The sequence below is a fragment of the Mastigoproctus giganteus genome, chromosome 6 (assembly GCF_048544385.1).
Source record: "Mastigoproctus giganteus isolate SK-2022 chromosome 6, ASM4854438v1, whole genome shotgun sequence".
In the NCBI taxonomy this organism is placed as follows: Eukaryota; Metazoa; Arthropoda; class Arachnida; order Uropygi; family Thelyphonidae; genus Mastigoproctus; species Mastigoproctus giganteus.
In genome coordinates, this window is record NC_143580.1 from 166,870,266 (window position 1) to 166,889,181 (window position 18,916).

An 18,916-nucleotide genomic window follows, 5' to 3' on the forward strand; every position below is an offset into this window, starting at 1 on the left:
CTTTATCCTTGGCTGAAGTGACAACAGAACCATCTGGTTTGGACAGAAGTGGGAGCAGAGATGGGCAAAAGTTGCAGCCAATAGCTTTGGCAAGAGACCAGAATGCTCGGCTACCATTAGGGCAAGAAGCAAGTTTTCTACTCTTAGCCTGTTCAAACTCTAGTTTGGACTGATTAATAACTGCTTTACAATTGTTGCAAGCTTTGGTGTAGACAGAAAATGAAACTGAAGAATTAGAAACAAGCCAATTACGATATGCAATATTCTTCTCTTGGACAGCCTTAGCACATTTATTGGAAAACCAAGGTTTAGATAAAGGATGAGATTTTAAAGTGGAGTGTGGGATAAAGGATTCCATTCCTTCAAGAATAATTTCACTGACACGATCTGAGAAAACGTTGACATCAGAAGTTTTGAAACAGTAATCAGACCAAGGAAAAGAAGAAAAGAAGTCTCGCAGGTCATCCCGTTTTGCATTCTTGTAATGCCAAACAATACGAGGTTGGGAATAGCCATGAGATAAAGGTTCCATTGGAGAAGAGACAATCACCAAGTTGTGATCTGAAGTGCCTAAAGGACCTCTCACTTCAACCTTGTACTTAGAAGGGTTGTTTGTGAGAAAAAGATCAAGCATATTGGCTGTATGATTAGGACTGTCTGGTATTCTTGTAGGTAAATGAACAATCTGTGCTAGGTCATTAGTAATTGCAAAAGCCTCAGCATCTCGACCTGCTGGGTCGGTGTGACTAGAAAACGGAAGCCAGCTGGAGTTGTGAATGTTAAAATCACCAAGGAAAATTACCTCACTGTTAGGAAAGTTGGACTGGAGAAAGTCAAGTTGCAAAGAGAGGAAGTCAAAGAGCTCCAAGTGATTAGTGGAGTTGGGAGAACGGTAGAGACAACAGATGAATTTTACACAATGAGGTAGAGAGATTTTAAGCCAGAGAAGATCAAAGAGAGGAGATTCCAAATTGCCAAGTCTCTGACAGGGAATATCAGAACGGACATATGCACAAGTACCACCTTTGAGGCGAAAGGAATCATACAGCAAATAATTTGGACATCTGAGATGAGCAGTAGTTGAATCAACTGATAACTGAGATTCAGTCAGAAAAAGTACATGGGGTTTGGAAGACTGCAAGTGGAAATGGACATCGTTGAGATTGGAATTGGGACCACGTATGTTTGTGAAATGAATTAGGAAGTCCTTGGGAGGTTTAGATCTTTTCGCAGATAAGCTTGCTGTATTATTTTGATAATTCATGGTGTATTCAATAGTAAGAAAAAGTGGGTGGGACATGCTGTATGAAGTAATGAAATTTTTGGATGTGGCGTACATGTGGTAAGAATATACCCAGATCCTTGACATAACGTGGCCTCGACAATGCTCCCCGCATACACACTACTCGGACTCCCTCCAGTCACTATCTGGCAGAGTAGAGGTAGCAAGATTATACACTAGCTGATCCGGAAGCCTCCTAGAGAGTTACCAATAGGTTTGGTCCGGTGTACTATCTAGCGGCCGGCCTGCGAACACCGTTTTAGAGCTGTACCCTCGAAATGTAAGGAATATTGGATCTCGCCACGACATTCATCATAACCTCAAAAATCATCAATCATACTGCATGATGGAAGAGATAGGGAAGGGTTGGCCGGAACTTAGCTCTAGAGACTAAACATGGGTTCCACCACTTCAAGCCTCCAATAAGCAAAGTGGTGGTATTTCACCGGTTGATGAGAGTCATCTACCACCTAGTACTGCCTGGTAACATAGAGGGGCAGCATTCCTCCATGTGGTGTGGGCGCCACACCTCGACCCCTGCTTACGTTGGTTCACCCACCATGTACTTGTGCATGAAGGTTATACCCAGGATTACTAACAGTCCCACCATCGTGAAGGTGCAAGCAGAGGATTTGGCTGTCATAGACCGTCCGGACTTCTCCGAAATTGGGTCCACTTGACTTGAGTGTCACCCGAATATCAGTTCCCTCAGTGTTTTAGACTCCCAGGTAGCAAGAACAGCTTGTCTGGCATATCTGAGAGAATGTCTGTGACAACCCCAAGGACATAATGTTAAAAATGGGGGTTACGTTATCAACAATGAAATTAGTTAGCTAATTAGTTTGTTTAAACAATGATTGATTTATTCAAGGAAATCAAAAATCACGCAAATTATAATAATAGAGATATTATTTATGACTTAAAAACGTTAAAGAATGTTTATTCTTTATCATCATCATTGACTAAATGCACATTTGTTGATCATTCATTATTGGCTAGACACTCGTTGGTTTGTTACACAACGAGTCGTCTTCTTCAGAAATGCTTCAAGTGATGTTTATTTCCAAGATAAACTTCTCTTTTCTTTATAAATTTCAATGGCATGCACTTAAGCATTTTTTAACAGAACGCACAAATTGTAACTAACACTATTTGCGTGGAGTAACAAGTTTACGAAGCTTAAAAAAAAAAAAAAAAAAAGGAATGAAGTGAAGATTCTGAAAATTTATTTATTTTTTATATGAGTGAAGATTTCAGTAAAGGGCAAACACATTTCACCATAATAACATAAAAACCCACACATTCCAGCTATCGGTATTTTCACAAATGGAATAACATTGAGTTTACTACCTGTTTATAATTGCTTACAGTTACAGAAAACCCAATAAACTGGACAGTGCAAATTGTTTTTCTTGTTTTATGGTCGTGACTTCCAGAAATGTGCTTTAGAAAAATATCACAAAGCCATTCAAAATTGGTTCTTACAGCATATGATAACTATGAAAGTGTAGTGTGTTTAATGATTGAATTGGTAACTAATACAATTAACTCTATAAAAACAATCTTTTAGGGCATTATATAGAGAAAATTTGAACTACCGAGGTTGTGGAATGAATTACCAAAAAACAATGTGGTATTGGGTTCACATTACGATATTTTTGCAATACGATGGTAACGGATTAATATCGTAAAGTGGGGTACATTGTATTGTATAGCTACACGCGTGGTTTGGAATGCAGTATTTATGAATGTTTTACATTCATTTTTTGCAATTAATGTTGATATTTTTGATTTTGTTGATACTTAATATTTAGAAAAAAAACTCGTAAAGCTGGGATCTCGTAAAGTGAGAACTGCCTGTATTTTCAGAAGGGCTATCTTCCAGGGTTTCGGTAAAGTGCCCTCAACAAAATATTTGTTGAAACGTGTAAGTGAAAAATTTTGCATCAGGAAATTTTGCTGAAACTTTTATATTAACTGTGTTTTCATTCCAATCAAGGCCAGGACATTTTTTGACATTCATTCTGCTAATTGCTGTTCTCCATTCAATGGGTGTGAAGAGATTAGTATTGTGAGAGCCCCCATATCCTGCATTAACATAATGAATGCCAGCCTTGAATGGAGTATTCTGTAAGGGAGGGCACTCTAGTCGCGGAAGAGAACAGTCGGTGGATTTTTGGCTGCTGTAAAGGGATAAGTATTTTTAGTATTTACCATATTCTTCATTAATTAACATACTACATTGGGTTTTACAGAGATATTAAATAGATTTAGTAGCATTCGTTAGCTTCTTATTTTGAATTTAACTAGTGATTTTTAGAAGGTGCGACTCCTGGTGTTGGCGCCAATATTGTTGAACTAGCAGCCATATTGTAGTCGATATGAAATAGCATAACATATATATATATATATATCACGAACTGATAGCGTAAGGTATAAAGTAAATAGATAGCGTAATACAAAGCACTCAGTTAGCAATCTGTTAGCTTATTATAGTATTATCAATTAATTAGTATTAGTATTTGCTGCATGGTGCAAGAAAGCCTATGGCTTATGCTGCACCAGCCAAAAAAAAAAAAAAAAAAAACCCGAACAAAACAATGATAAAAAAAATAATAATTAATAAAAAAAAGGAAATTAAACCTATCATCCTATGCACTTCCCTGACCCGAAGGTACTATCCAGATGACCTTTGAATTTCCCCAAACTGTCAGCCTCTACCATCCATGTAGGCAACTTATTCCAGTAATTTATATTTCGCTGGCTAAAATAAAACTTCCTGCAGTCCAATCTAAACATCTCCCCCCGTAACTTGAATTTATATCCCCTAGTTCTAGCATCATTTATAATCTTGAAAATTTCATCCTCATTCATTTTACTGATGCCTCTCAGAGCCTTAAACACCTTAATCAAATCTCCTCTAAGGTGGCTAGTTTCCGAACTCTGCAACCCACATATTCGAAGTCTTTCTTCATAAGGACACCCTTCTGCCGATCTCACCAGGAGAGTGACCTGTCTTTGCACCCTTTCAAGAAGCTCGATATCTTTCTTTAGGTGCGGTCTCCATACTTGAACACAGTATTCCAAGTGTGGTCTAACAAAAGCCTTATATAATGGGATTATCACGTCCCTATCTCTACTTGCAAAAGTTTGATAGATCATCGATAGGACACCATGGGCCTTCCTTGCAACCTGTTTACAATGCTCAGAGAATTTCATGTCTGACCGTATCGTAACACCCAAGTCCCTTTCCTCCAGTACTGGGTTTAGTTGAACTCCACCAAGTGAATAAGTTATTTTGGGATTACTGTTTCCCAGGCGTAATACCTTACACTTTGTTGGATTAAAGCATAGCTGCCATTTTTCTGACCATTCCTGAAGTCTATCTAGGTCTCTCTTGAAGAAGCTCAGCTTGACAGTGATCATTAACCACTCTACCAATTTTAACATCATCTGCAAATTTAGACATCATGCTCTCTATCCCTTCATCAATGTCGTTAATGAAAATTAAAAACAACAGTGGTCCTAATACTGATCCTTGGGGAACTCCACTTCTTACATCAACCCAATCTGAAGAATAGCCATTTATCACAACCCTCTGCCTCCTGCTATCCATCTAAGGATTTTCCCAGTGATTCCAACCTGTTCCAGCTTATAAAGCAACCGCTCATGTGGGACTGAGTCAAAACCTCTGCTGAAATCTAAATAAACAATGTCGAAATTATTCCCTAAATCCAGCTCATGAGTGACCCTTTCGAAATAGCGAACCAGATTTGTTAAACATGATTTTCCCTTTACAAAACCATGCTGAGTATCCTTGAGAATTTCAATTCGATCCAAATGATCCTGAATTCCACCCTTGATCATTGCCTCCATGATTTTCCCTACCACTGAAGTTAGACTGACAGGTCAATAATTTCCCACTTCCTTTTTAGAGCCACCCTTATGTATGGGAGATACATTGGCACTTTTCCAATCCAAGGGAATCTCCCAGAGTCTAGTGATGCTCGCATAATTAGCCTCAATGGTTCAATGCACTCACTTGCTGCCTATCTTAAGGTTATGGGGTATATTCCATCAACTCCAGGAGCTTTACTGGCCTGTAGGCTTGAAAGTTTTTTTCATTAAATAATCTTGAAAAATATCAGTATCATTAATTACATATTTTTCAACTTCGCTCCTACAATTTCCCATTGCCACAGAAGGTTTTTCATTTGTAAATATCGATGCAAAATAACTGTTGAGTTCATCTGCAATGGCAGCTGGTGTATTTAATAATATTGCCTTTCCCTTTCGTAATGGTCCGATCTGGTTTGTCTTGCTCTTCTTGGCATTTATATATGTGAAGAATTCCTTATCCCCCCTCTTTGCTCTGTTTGCTAGTGATTTCTCATAAACTGCCTTTGCCCGTTGAACCTTTTCTGTGGCTCTATTACAGTTCACCTTGTAGCTGTTATAGGTTTCAGTCCTTTTTATTGCTCGGTAACCTTTCCATGCCACCTTTTTCTGCTCAAGTAATGTCGCAACTTCACTATTCATTCAACTTGGAACCCTCCTCTTGGAGTATTTTTTTAATGGTATGTATGCATTCAAGGCATCTGTGATTAATGTTTTAAAAGCATAACACAGTTCAAATGTGTTCATTCTCTGCAAGATATCTACTCAGTTAAGAGGCCCTGTAGCACCTTAAGGCATTGTAATTTCCTTTTCTGAAATTAAAACCCATATCTTTGCCTTTTACTGCTGCTACCTCTCTCATCATCATCCACCGTAGAACTCCGTGATCACTTCCTGCTACTGGTTCCTCTACTGTCAGCCCTGTTATGTCATCTGATTCATGGTTCAACTCAGTATTCTGATGGGTGTCTATGATGGGTGTGATGATGAGGTCTAGGATATTCTTTTCTCTAGTAGTACTTTCCCTGACATGTTGATACAAATAACAGTCATCTAGTTGATTTTTTTTTTTTGTTAGTTGTTGGCGCATTGGCTTCTGTGGCCATTTTGCACCTCCCAAGGTTTTTGCTTTTTCTACTCTGATCCAAGCCCGAGGCGGGATTCGAACCCGCGACCTTTGGGTTGCTAGGCAGGCACTTTACCCACCCGGCTAACCCGGTCGGCTCTAGTTGATTTAAAAATTTTGTTCCCCATGTCGAGTTTCCTCCCCATTTTCTCCAATCAATTAGAGGCAAATTGAAATCACCCATAATAAAACATTGACACCTACTTGCCCATAATCAAAAATATTATTAATCTTATTAAATTTCATTGTTAATTAAATTGTATTTAAATGGAAATCATGACCCAGACTAGAGCTGTGAAGCAAAGTTCACAGACTAGCGAGAGTGCTGTGACTCGGGGGAGAAACGAAGGCTGCGATTCTCCAACGCATCACAGTCTCAAAAAATGTGCGAAGTATGAATTGTTTGCCGGCTTTTCTAAAACAGGACATGATCTAGCCAAGGAGGATGCCTTTGTGTGTGTGCTAGGTGTCTAGAGTGTCAAGTAATTAAACACCAACTCAGTATTCTGATGGGTGTCTATGAGAGCTTGAGGTGTAGGGTAAATGCCCTCGAAGAAATTAATATAGGTGGTCCATCAAGCTCTCATCTGCCCAGCTCAACGGCAGAGTTCACTCCTTTGCATCAGGCAACACAAGCAATCTCCAAGGCAGAATGCACTGGTCTCAAAGGAACTAGTTATTGTTGGTCACTCTATTGTCAGGGAGACGAGGAATATACTATGCAAAAAGGATAAGTGGAAGAGGACCAGGGTATGTCTGCCAGGGGGCAAAAGTTGATGACATTGTAGAGCAGATGTCATATTTTAAGGGCACAAAAGGTGATATTGTTGTACACGTTGGAACTAATGACATTAAGAGTAAGAGATCTGAAGATTTACTCAACAAGTACAGGTCAGTGTTGAAAAAAAGCCCGAGTTGGTTAAATGTGAAAGTGTCTGCAATTTTGGCGAGATGCAATAGGAGGGAGTATATGATGAAAGCCTTGTCGATCAATTCGGCCATGGAGAGATTGTGCAAGGCTCGAGGGGTAGAATTTTTTTCAGCCTGGTCTGTGCTTGTTGACAGGAGAGACTGTTTCTTTAGGATGGGCTACTCTTAAATAGAAAGGGTGCAAAAATATTTGCTGATGCTATCGAGGCAGTGTTAGGTGGGTCGGAAAACTGCTAGCTTGGGGGAAGATACACAGACTAAAAGTTTAACAGTGGCTGCTGGTAGAGACAAAAGTGATTCTTGCACTATTAGAATGAGCAGCTGCCTGGAAAGCAAGACAATGGAGATTTTTCAGGACTGCTGGGAGTCATAGTGGAACAAATAAATACATGGGCTGTGTTAGGGTAACTAAGAGTAGAAACAGGTGCATGTATACTTGCATGTACACCAATGCTAGGAGGATAGTTAATAAATTTGATGAGCTGGAAGTGCTAGTCAAGACATCAAAGGCAGATATTGTTGGGATATCAGAGACGTGGTGTCACACAGATATAAGCAGTGCAGAATTGGAATTCAGGGAGTACAGTGTGTATAGAAAGGATAGACAAGAGAGGAAGTGAGAAGGGGTTATGCTGTTAGTTAATAAACACATAAAATCTAAGGAAGTGCATCCAATTGATGTTGGTGGACAATGCAATGGTGAGTCTGTTTGTTGTTACATAAGCACTGGGAAAGGAAAAATGACAGTAGGTATGTGTTATAGGCCTAATGAATCTGATGAGTATTATGAGCAATTCTACTGAGAAATTGTTATTGTTATGTTATTATTTAGGAGCATTAGCAACTAAGGCCATATTGCTCTACAATATAGTTACAGACTAGTTAAACTAACTAGTCTGTAACTTCTGTTCTGGGGAAAATAATGGAGTCACTGGTTAAAGAAGCATTGCAGGATTGCCTGGGAGGACAAGACTGCAGTAATAATTGAGAAACAGCATGGGTTTGTTTAGGGAAAGTCTAGTCTGACAAATTTGATTAGCTACTATGTTGTGGTTACAAAGGAACTGGATGCAAAAAATAATTTTGATATCATCTCATTTTAGAAAGAATATAGAGTTGCTTGAGTGAGTACAGAGAAGGGCAACAAGATTGGTGAGGGGAACGAAGGAGTTCTCTTACCAAGAAACGCTTAAGTTCGGCAAATTGCTGCGGCTGGAGACTAGGCACATGCGAGGTGATCTGCTTGTGTATAAGGCCTTGAATGGGTTGAGTATGCTGAATTCTGATGGGATCCTTCCACTTGCCAAGATTTCAAACCTGAGGGGACATAAATTCAAATTGAGGAAAGACAGTTGTAGAATAGATGTGTGTGGAAATTTGCCTTTAGTCAGTGGGTAGTTGATTGCTGGAACAAACTTCCATCTCTTGTTGATAGCTTAAAAAAATTCAAGGAGGAACTGGGCAAACATTTACAGGGAATGGATGTGTGAAATTTTTTTTTTTTTTTTGGCTGATGCTACATAAGCTCATTCTCTTGCATCACATGCCTCTACTACTATCTTGGACCACCACTGCCATTATTGGAAGGAGGAAATATGATATTAAAGATTTTGGCCCATTTGGTTTTTTAGATTGTGGGAAGCATGGTTGATTGATCCACTTCTTTTTATGGAAGGTATGAATAAAAAAGAAAATTTGATTATGGCTGCTGTTAATATCTTTCTCTACCTAATTGTTACTCAGATTTATTTTTTGTTTCATTATATATATGATATGAATGCAGTATTTATTTTCTCTTTTTTTTTTTTTTTTTTTCTTTTTTTTTAAATAGTATTTGGCTATTCCAGTGGGCAAAGAAGTGAAACTTTACTCCAGAGACTCATGGGAATGTAATATGAATTTTATAGATGACTCAATTACTCAGGTAGGAAGAGGAATGATTTAGAATATAAAGAAATTCTAGGATTAGCTTTATGTATATATTGTTTTCCAAAATTATTTTGACAACTTTGTAGTCCCCTTAGTCATATAAATAGCATTTTAGATGACCAGTAAATACCATTTATTGGTTGCAAAACCAGTAAATAGTATTTACTGATTTTGCAACCAGTATCTACAAGGATTGGCGGGACGGATTTCAGGAATATGAAGAGTAATGCTCATCCAACCTGTGTTATTCTTATAACTACCCATATTCTACAGCAAAACATTGTAATAATGTGATGCCAAACTTCTTAGCAACACAAAAATGTAAACATTATATTTCCTTTGGCTTAAATTTTAAAATACAGTGAGTCCTCATATAGCATGATAGTTGTGTTCCTAGAAACCCTTGTGCAGTGCAAAATCATGCAATATAAATAACAGGCCCTATGGGAAAAATAGGGTTAAGTGCCGACCACCCAAGATTGAACACACATTTGTAACCAAAATATTACCAAACACGATAAATAATCGTAATAAAATATGTAAGTATTTTATTACGACTATGATGTAATCAAATATTGCTAATGCTTTTGCTTCTATCGTAAGCAAACTTGTTCTTTGTTTGATTTTCTATCCAAACAGATGACAGCTGTTTCATCTCTTCCAATTCTTTGTGTCTTGGTCTAATGGATTTTGTTACACTTTGAGTTGTTCCTGCTGTGAAAGTTGTTTTTATTTTCTCTGCATTCTTTCTAATTCTTGGAATGGCTCCATTTAGGCCAGTAGCACGTGCAATATCACATGGTCTTTCATTTCACTCAAAATGTTTCACAATTTCATATTTTTTTGTCTATCAACAGAGGCGGTCTGGCTATAATCCTTATCGGGGGAAACCCCGGTGGGCCGGAGGCCAGAAGATGATGGAGGCCAGTGTGATTTTGGCCATAAACGCTAGTATGAGCCACTACAAATTTTCCTGGGTAAGAATTTTTGACCCAGTCTGCCTCTGTCTATCGATATTGCTTTTCTTTTTCTCTCTGAATCTGTAGTGTCTTCACCAGGACACTTCCTTTTGACACCTTTTAAGCATTTTATTCATTTTTAGGGAATAAAGCACAATTACAAAATGAGGAGGTACACTTGATACACATAAACAAAGCTGCATGCGTTTAGCAACTGAATAAACAACACTGTAAAGGCAGAGACACAATATTAACACCTCACCAGCTCACATTTTACTAAAGCAGATTTCTGGGGGTTACTACCATAAAACAATAAAAACAATTTCCAGTTGTGTTTTTGTTAGCAGAATCTGTTATAAATGTGTAGTAAACTCGATCTAATTGCATTTGCGATTATACCGATAGCTGGAATTGTGTGGGTTTTTACGTTATTATGGTGAAATGTGTTTCCCCTTCACTAATATAAAAAATATAAATACATTATTTCAGAATCTTCTCTTCATTTCTATAATGTTGCGTTCGGTTGGGGTGATTCTGCATTCGACTGCCATTTCTTGTAAACACAAAGGCGAATCGTGCATAAGCCGTAAGATATCGTTCCCCTATTTATAAATCGTGTATGATCGTATTAGTGTAAGCACGTATCATATTAGTGTGTTATACGAGGACTGATCGTATTAGTGTGTTATACGAGGACTGACTGTATCTTTATAATACTTGGTGGGATTTCTTTTATTGAGAGTAAACCAATGAAAATAGACCTGTTTCACTCGGGATTAAAGAGCTTGTTCAGAGGTGGAATATCGATTTAAGTTATTTTTTAAAACAACTTCACCCATTCCACCTTAGATGCTTCTGCCTCTTACGATATACATTTTCTGTAGTGTGGAACATACATTTTCTCTAGTGAGGAAAGAATATCATACCTCCCTGCAATATCAGGCACACTCAGCACGCACTACCCTGAACTACCAAGCCTGTAAAATCTGTACTGATGGATCAAAAACTGCCAGTATGGTAGGTGCTGCAGCAGTTTTTCCTTCACTTATGGTAACAGCCTCACTACCATTAGGTTGCAGCATCTTCACTGCTGAATTATACACCATTAAGTTAGCACTTAATAAGGTTATTGAGCTTACTATCTTACTTGCCATAATTTATACAGACTCTCAGTGCCGTCTCTGCCGTAAGGAAGAATTTCTACTCTTCTTATCCTATCCTGAAATACAGTCATTCCCATCTATACTCCTGCAGTATGTCCAATCAGTTTTTTGCTGGATCCCCAGCCATTCTGGGAGGTGAAAGTGCTGACCTTGCCACTCAACACCATCAACTTGCTCTCTTTAACGTTGTCAGGTTCCTTACACTGACTATTAGCCTGTCATTTGCAAAGAATGTTACTGGTCACAGATGTTATCAGATAAAACAAGATCCCTTAACCATCCAGTCAAACACTTTTTGGTCACTCTCCATGTTGAACATTTCAGAAAATTTATCTCCCTTCTTAGGAAATGAAGCAAATATAGAACTTTTAATGTACGGTCATCTCTCGATTTGCATGGTTTTTTATTGCACAGTCAGGTATTTACTACCAAGATTTTAGATTGCACACCGCCGAGTTTCACTACTTGCGTGATTTTTGTTTGCAAAGCTTCAAAAATAGGAATCAACAGCAGATTTAGAAAATTTATTTATTTTTTTTACATGATTGAAGGAGAAATACATTTCATCATAATAACGTAGAATCCCTCAGAATTCCAGCTGTTGGTATTATTACAAATGCAATAAGATTGAGTTTACTATCCGTTTATAATTAGATGCACTAACAGAAAGGCTCAATAAACTGGAAAGTGCAAATTGTTTTTATCGTTTTATGGTCGTGACCTCCAGAAATGTGCTTTAGAAAAATATCACAAAAGCGTTCAAAACTGATTCTTATAACCAAACATAGCAATAAATGGTGGTATGTTTGTCCGGTTATTTTTGAAACAATTTCCTCATTCCGGAATCCTCATCATCAGTTATCCTATGTTAGCTGTTCAGACAGAATCTTTTTCTGGTTCACACAATGTAAAGTGTTTTAATCGGTAAGCATTGCTTTTGCTGATTTAATATTTCTTGTCTATATAAAGTGTGTGTTTAATTAGTGCCTAAAATGAAGAAAGCTACAACAAAAAAAATTTTAAATTTAGAGGAAAAATCGTTAAGGAGTTAGAAAATGGGAAAAAGGTTGTGACATTGGCCAAGAAATACAGCATAAATTAATCTAGCATTCGACGAATTAGGGAAAATGCTGAGAAAATTAAAAGTTCAGTTATCTGTTCCATATCATTGGCTGCAAAACACACTACAAAAGTGAGAAATCCATTAATAAAGAAAACTGAAAAATTACTTTTTCTGGATAGAAGATCTTAATCAAAAGAGAATGTTTCTTAGTTCAGATATTATTTCCACCAAAGCTCTGCAAATTTTTAATCACTTACAAGAAGAAGAAGCCAGTCCATCTAGTGCAGGCATCTTTCAGGTCAGTAAGGGTTGGTTTGAAAATTAAAAAAAAAAACCTCAGTCCTCACAATCTAAAATAAATGGGTGAAGCAGCCAGTGCAGATACGATAGCTGCCTTTTTGTATCCAAAAACTTTCAAGTATGTTATTACGACTGAAGGCTATCTATCAGGTCAAGTGTTTAATGCTCGTGAGACTGGCTTATTTTTGGAATCGTATGCCAAGCCGAACATTCATTTCAGTAGAAGAGAAAACCTCCCCAAAGATAGGTTAACATTTTTGGTATGTGGCAATGCAGAGGGACTTTAAGTGTAACCCGCTGCTAATTTATGCTTCAGAAAATCCTCTTGTTTTTAAAGGAATATCAAAAAGCTCCTTACCAGTTCATTAGAAATCAAGCAAAAAAAAAAAAAAAACAGAATGACAGCTAAATTCTTTGAGGATTGGTTTTTAAATTGCTTTTGCGTAAAAACAAAAAGATGTTGCATGAAGAAGACCATAGCATTCGAAATTTTGCTCATTCTTGACAATGCGCCCATTCATACAGGACATTTGTCTGATCTGCACCCAAATGTGAAAGTTACATTTCTTTCAGCGAATACAAGTTCATTAATTCAGCTGATGAACCAAGGTGTTATAGCTTCCTTTAAGCTTTATTACCTACGAAGATCTTTTTTTACAATTGGTAGAAGCTACTGATGGAATAGGCAGTCTTTCAATTCGAGATTATTTCTGGAATTTTAACATTCTTGATGCTGTAAAAAATATTGAATTTGCGTGAGGTGAAGTTAAGAACTCAACAATGAACGCACTGTGGAAAAAGCTGTGACCACAAAGCTGCACTAAAGACAGCCACGGTCGAAATGCCTAAGGAAGTTAAGATTGTAAGAATTGGCAAAATGATTAGTGGAGAGGGATTTGAAGAACTGGAACCAGCAGATATCACAGAAGTACATGAATCTCATAGAGAATAATTATCAGTGGATGATATTTTTTTGCAGTGTGAAGAAGAAGATGACAAAAATGATAAAAACGAAGAAGATGCACACAAAAATTTGACCGCAAAAAGAAAACCAGCGTGCTTCTAAGCAAACAATTTTAACTAATTTTTTTTTCAAAAGGTGCCAGATACTGTTGCAAGTTTATCACAGGAAAACAGCAATGAAGAATTAAAAATCTAGAGGTAAGTATTAGCAAGATTAATTTTATGGACATGTTTCGAATTTTTTTTTTCTTGTTTTCTTACAGAATGAAGACTATTTTTCAATTTAATTTTTTTTTGCACATTTTTTTTTTTTTTTTGTGTGTACAGTTAAGGAACCCTCATTATGTCATAAACTACATTTCGCATTGCGTGGATTTGGACTTCATGGTGTTTTACCGCGTAACCCCCGCGCAAATCGGGAATGACTGTATTTAAAACACATTGGCCTGTTCAGGAGCATATAATTTAACATCTGTAACGATATGCTGCATGTAAGTGAACTATGAACTGACACAGTTTAGCCTTATTAGGCCTTGTGTCATTAAATCCAAAAACAGCAACAACCTAACACTGCCTTGATAGCATCGTCAAAACATTCTTGCACCCTTTCTATTTAAGTGTATCTTATCCACATCCATGTAGCCAAGTGGTCAGGAGCGGGAGTGTAGTAGCACATGGTCTTTGAGTAGATGGGGTTCAAGCCCCTGACTGCTAAATACGGTCGATCTGCCAATCTGCACTGGACCAGCATGGCAGATTATGGTCCATTTCCCTCAGCATGAATTGAGGCGGCTTCCATCCTGCAGTGGGTTGATAATGGCTGCAGTTTACCTTTTTTTTTTTTTAATCCATGTAGAAGAATTCTCTCCTGTTAAAAATCACAGACCACATTGAGAAAAATTCTACCCAATGAGTTTTGCACAATCTCTCAAGTGCTGAATTGATTGACAAGACTCATCATTTACTCCCTCTTATGGCATCTGGGTAGAATTGCAGACATTCAAATTTAACCCTAACTCACTTTTTTTTTTTGAATGTTGCCATGTACTTGTTAAGTAAGTTGGTCCTTGAGGTTGTCACAGACATTCTCTCAGATATGCCAGACAAGCTACACTTGCTACCTGGGAGTCTAAAACGCTGATGGAACTGATATTCGGGTGACACTCAGGTCAAGTGGACCCAATTTCAGCAAAGTCCAGACGGTCTGTGACAGCCAGATTCTCTGCTTACACATTCACGATGGTGGGACTGTTAGTAATCCTGGGTGTAACCTCCATGCACAAGTACATGGTGGGTGACCATCCAGGTGTGAACCAAAGTAAGCAGGGGTCGAGGTGTGACGCCCACACCACATGGAGGTATGCCGCCCCCACCATGTTACCAGGCAGTACTAGGTGGTAGATGACTCTCATCAACCGGTGCAATACCACCACTTTGCTTATTGGAGGCTTGAAGTGGTGGAACCCATGTTTAGTCTCTAGAGCTAAGTTCCGGTCAACCCTTCCCTATCTCTTCCATCATGCAGTATGATTGATGACTTTTGAGGTTACGATGAACATCGTGGCGAGATCCAATGTTCCTTACATTTCGAGGGTACAGCTCTAAAACGGTGTTCGCAGGCCGGCCGCTAGTTAGTACACTGGACCGAACCTATTGGTAACTCTCTAGGAGGCTTCCAGATCAGCTAGTGTATAATCTTGCTATCTCTACTCTGCCAGATAGTGACTGGAGGGAGTCCGCGTAGTGTGTATGTGGGGAGCATTGTCGAGGCCACGTTATATCAAATATCTGGGTTTATTCTTACCATGTGTATGCCATATCCAAAAATTTCATTACTTCATACAGCATGTTCCACCCACTTTTTCTTACTATTGAATACACCATGAATTGTCAAACTAATAGAGCAAGCTTATCTGCAAAAAGATCTAAACCTCCCAAGCAGTTCCTAATTCATTTCCCAAATATATGTGGTCTCAATTCTAATCTTAATGATGTCCATTTCCACTTGCAGTCTGCCAAACCCCATGTACTTTTTCTGACAGAATCTCAGTTATTGGTTGATTCAACTAGTGCTCATCTCAGATGCCCAAATTATTCGCTGTATGATTCCTTTTGCCTCAAAGGTGGTACTTGTGCATATGTCCGTTCTGATATTCCCTGTCAGAGACTTGGCAATTTGGAATCTCCTCTCTTTGATCTTCTCTGGCTTAAAATCTCTCTACCTCACTGTGTCAAATTCATCTGTTGTCCCTACCATTCTCCCAACTCCACTAATCACTTGGAGGAGCCTCCGTAGTCAGGTGGGAAGTAGCAGCAGTGCGTAGCACATGCTTCTTGATTAGACCGGGGTTCGAGCCCATTGCCACCAAATACGGAGGATGCAGAAAGGTCAGGGAATGACCACCGCATATCCCGGAGCAGTATGGCCTTAGTTGCTAGTGCTCCTAAAAACCAAATAACAAACAAACTAATCACTTGGAGCTCTTTGACTTCTTCTCTTTGCAACTTGACTTTCTGCAGTCCAACTTTCCTAGCAGTGAGGTAATTTTCCTTGGTGATTTTAATGTTCACAACTCCAGCTGGCTTCCGTTTTCTAGTCACACCAACCCAGCTGGTCGAGATGCTGAGGCTTTTGCAATTTCTAATGACCTTGCACAGATTGTTCATTTACCTAAAGAATACCGGTCAATCCTAATCATACAGCCAACACGCTTGATCTTTTTCTCACAAACAACCCTTCTAAGTACATGGTCGAAGTGAGAGGTCCTTTAGGCACTTCAGATCACAACTTGGTGATTGTCTCTTCTCCAATGGAGCCTTTATCTTATGGCTATTCCCAACCTTGTGTTGTTTGGCATTACAAGAATGCAAAATGGGATGACCTGCGAGATTTCTTTTCCTTGGTCGGATTACTGTTTCAAAACTTCTGAAGTCAATGTTTGCTCAGATCGTGTCAATGAAATTGTTCCTGTAGGAATGGAATCCTTTATTCCATACTACACTTTAAAATCTCGTTCTTTATCTAAACCTTGGTTTTCCAATAAATGTGCTAAGGCTGTTCAAGAGAAGAATGTTGCATATCGTAATTGGCTTGTTTCTAATTCTTCAGTTTCATTTTCTGCCTACACCAAAGCTCACAATAATTGTAAAGTAGTTATTAATCAGTCCAAACTAGAGTTTGAACAGGCTAAGAGTAGAAAACTTGCTTCTTGCCCTAATGGTAGCCGAGCATTCTTGTCCCTCTCCAAAGCTATTGGCTGCAACTTTTGCCCATCTCTGCTCCCACCTCTGTCCAAACCAGATGGTTCTGTTGTCACTTCAACCAGGGATAAAGCTGACCTGCTAGCATCCCATTTTTCTTCCAACTCATATATTAATGATCTTGGTAAAACACCTCCCACCATTCCCAACACGCTCCATTCAATTCCTCCTGTGGTCTTCCGTCAAAAGGATGTCAGAAGGATTTTGACGAATCTTGATGCTAAGAAAGCTCTAGGTCCCGATGGTATTTCTCCACTTGTTCTCAAAACCTGTGCTCTTGAACTTACCCCAATTCTTTGCTGCCTTTTTTCACTTTCTTATTCCAAAGGTGTTTTTCCTTCTGCTTGGAAATTTGCTCATATCCAGCCAGTTCCTAAAAAGGGTGACAAATCCCTCCCATCCAATTATCGTCCCATTGCAATTACTTCTACTCTTTGAAAAGTAATGGAGAAATCAATTAACCATCAACTCTTAAACTACCTAGAAACCTTCTGTCTAATCAACGATCGCCAGTATGGATTCCGTCAGTGTCAATCCACTGGTTATGTTCTGGCTTATGTTACCCATTTATGGACTAAATCAGTGGAAAGGTTGGTGAAAAACAATTAGTTGCTCTTGACATCTCAAAGGCTTTCGATCATGTTTGGCATAAAGGTCTTCTAAACAAGCTTCCATCTTATGGTTTGCCAACTGTTTTTAGTAATTGGTTATCCAGTTTTCTCTCTGATCGCTCATTGAGGGTGATGGTAGATGGCTGTCTGTCTTCTAACTTCTCCTCTAATGCCGGTGTCCCCTAAGGTTCAGTTCTTCCCCCCCCACACACACACACACACTTTTCCTCTTGTATATTAATGACCTTCTTCCATTGACTGGAAATCCTGTCCATAGTTTTGCTGATGGTAGCACATTGCATTTCACTTTACATTTTGAGAAACCTTGCCCTGTTCAATCAGCTTCAACTTATCAAAAATCTGTTACCAATTCCTTAAATGCCGATCTTCTGGTAATTCTCCAGTTGGGCAAAGACAACTTAGTTGATTTCAACCCTTCTAAAACTCAGTCTTGTCTTATATCTCGCAAAAAGGATTGTTCTGCTCCTATGCTTATCTTTAGTGACACTCCGATTTCTAGGCAAAATGATATATCTCTTTTGGGGATTACCCTGTCTTCTAATCTCTCTTGGCACAAGCACATTACAAATATTGCTTCCTCTGCATCTAAAAAATTTGGTTTTCTCTTTCGCTCTCGGCATTACTTTTCTTCCAAACAGGTGCTCACTCTGTATAAATCACAAATCTGCCCTGCCATGGAATATTGTTCCCACATCTGGGGTGGTGCCCCCAAAACCTCTCTCAGGCTTCTTGATTCCGTTCAGAAGAGGGCAGTTAGGTTAATTAATGATTCATCTGTAACAGAGTCTCTGCACTTGCTGTCTCATAGACGTACTGTTTCTGCTGCATGCCTCTTCTACAGATACTTCCATGGGCACTGTTCTTCTGAATTGGCTTCTATAATTCCCGCTCTCTTTCAAAGCAGTCCGAACACGTGCCGCCATCAGCCAACATCCATTTACTGTCCAACTTCAAACTCACAGAACCAACTTTTCATCTTCCTTGTTTATTCATTCAACTGCCGTTTTCTGGAACAACCTTCCTTTCTACGTATTTCCCGAAAATTACAGTCTACAGAAGTTCAAGTCCAATATCAACAAATATCTTCTTTCGTCTTCTCAACCTCCAACCCAAGCATGGTATATGCACTATAGGTTCTAATACCTCTCATGTTTGAGGTTTACATAAAAAAAAAGAAAAAGTAAGCCTGCAGATCTGTTTCTCTTAATGCCATTAGTGCCGACGTACCCAGCAATATCACATTTTGTGCCCTCAAAAGATATCTCTCTACAACGTCAACTTTTTAACCTGGCAGGCACACCCTTGTCCACCTATCCTTTTTCACAATATGTATCCCCATTTCCCTGACAAAATTTCCCTGTATAGTTGTTTATTATACTTGTCATCATTAGGTCTATAACACACTCTTAAT

General features: G+C 38.6%; 1 protein-coding gene across 1 annotated transcript in view; it reads left to right on the forward strand.

Moving 5' to 3' along the window:
- Ctf4 (Chromosome transmission fidelity 4) overlaps nt 1-18,916 on the forward strand; it is a 454,523-nt gene that overhangs the window by 127,752 nt on the left and 307,855 nt on the right. Inside the window, exon 7 of the mRNA XM_090376337.1 lies at nt 9,067-9,159. Within this exon, the coding sequence (XP_090232463.1) occupies nt 9,067-9,159 (93 nt within the window). The remainder of the gene's footprint in view (nt 1-9,066; nt 9,160-18,916) is intronic.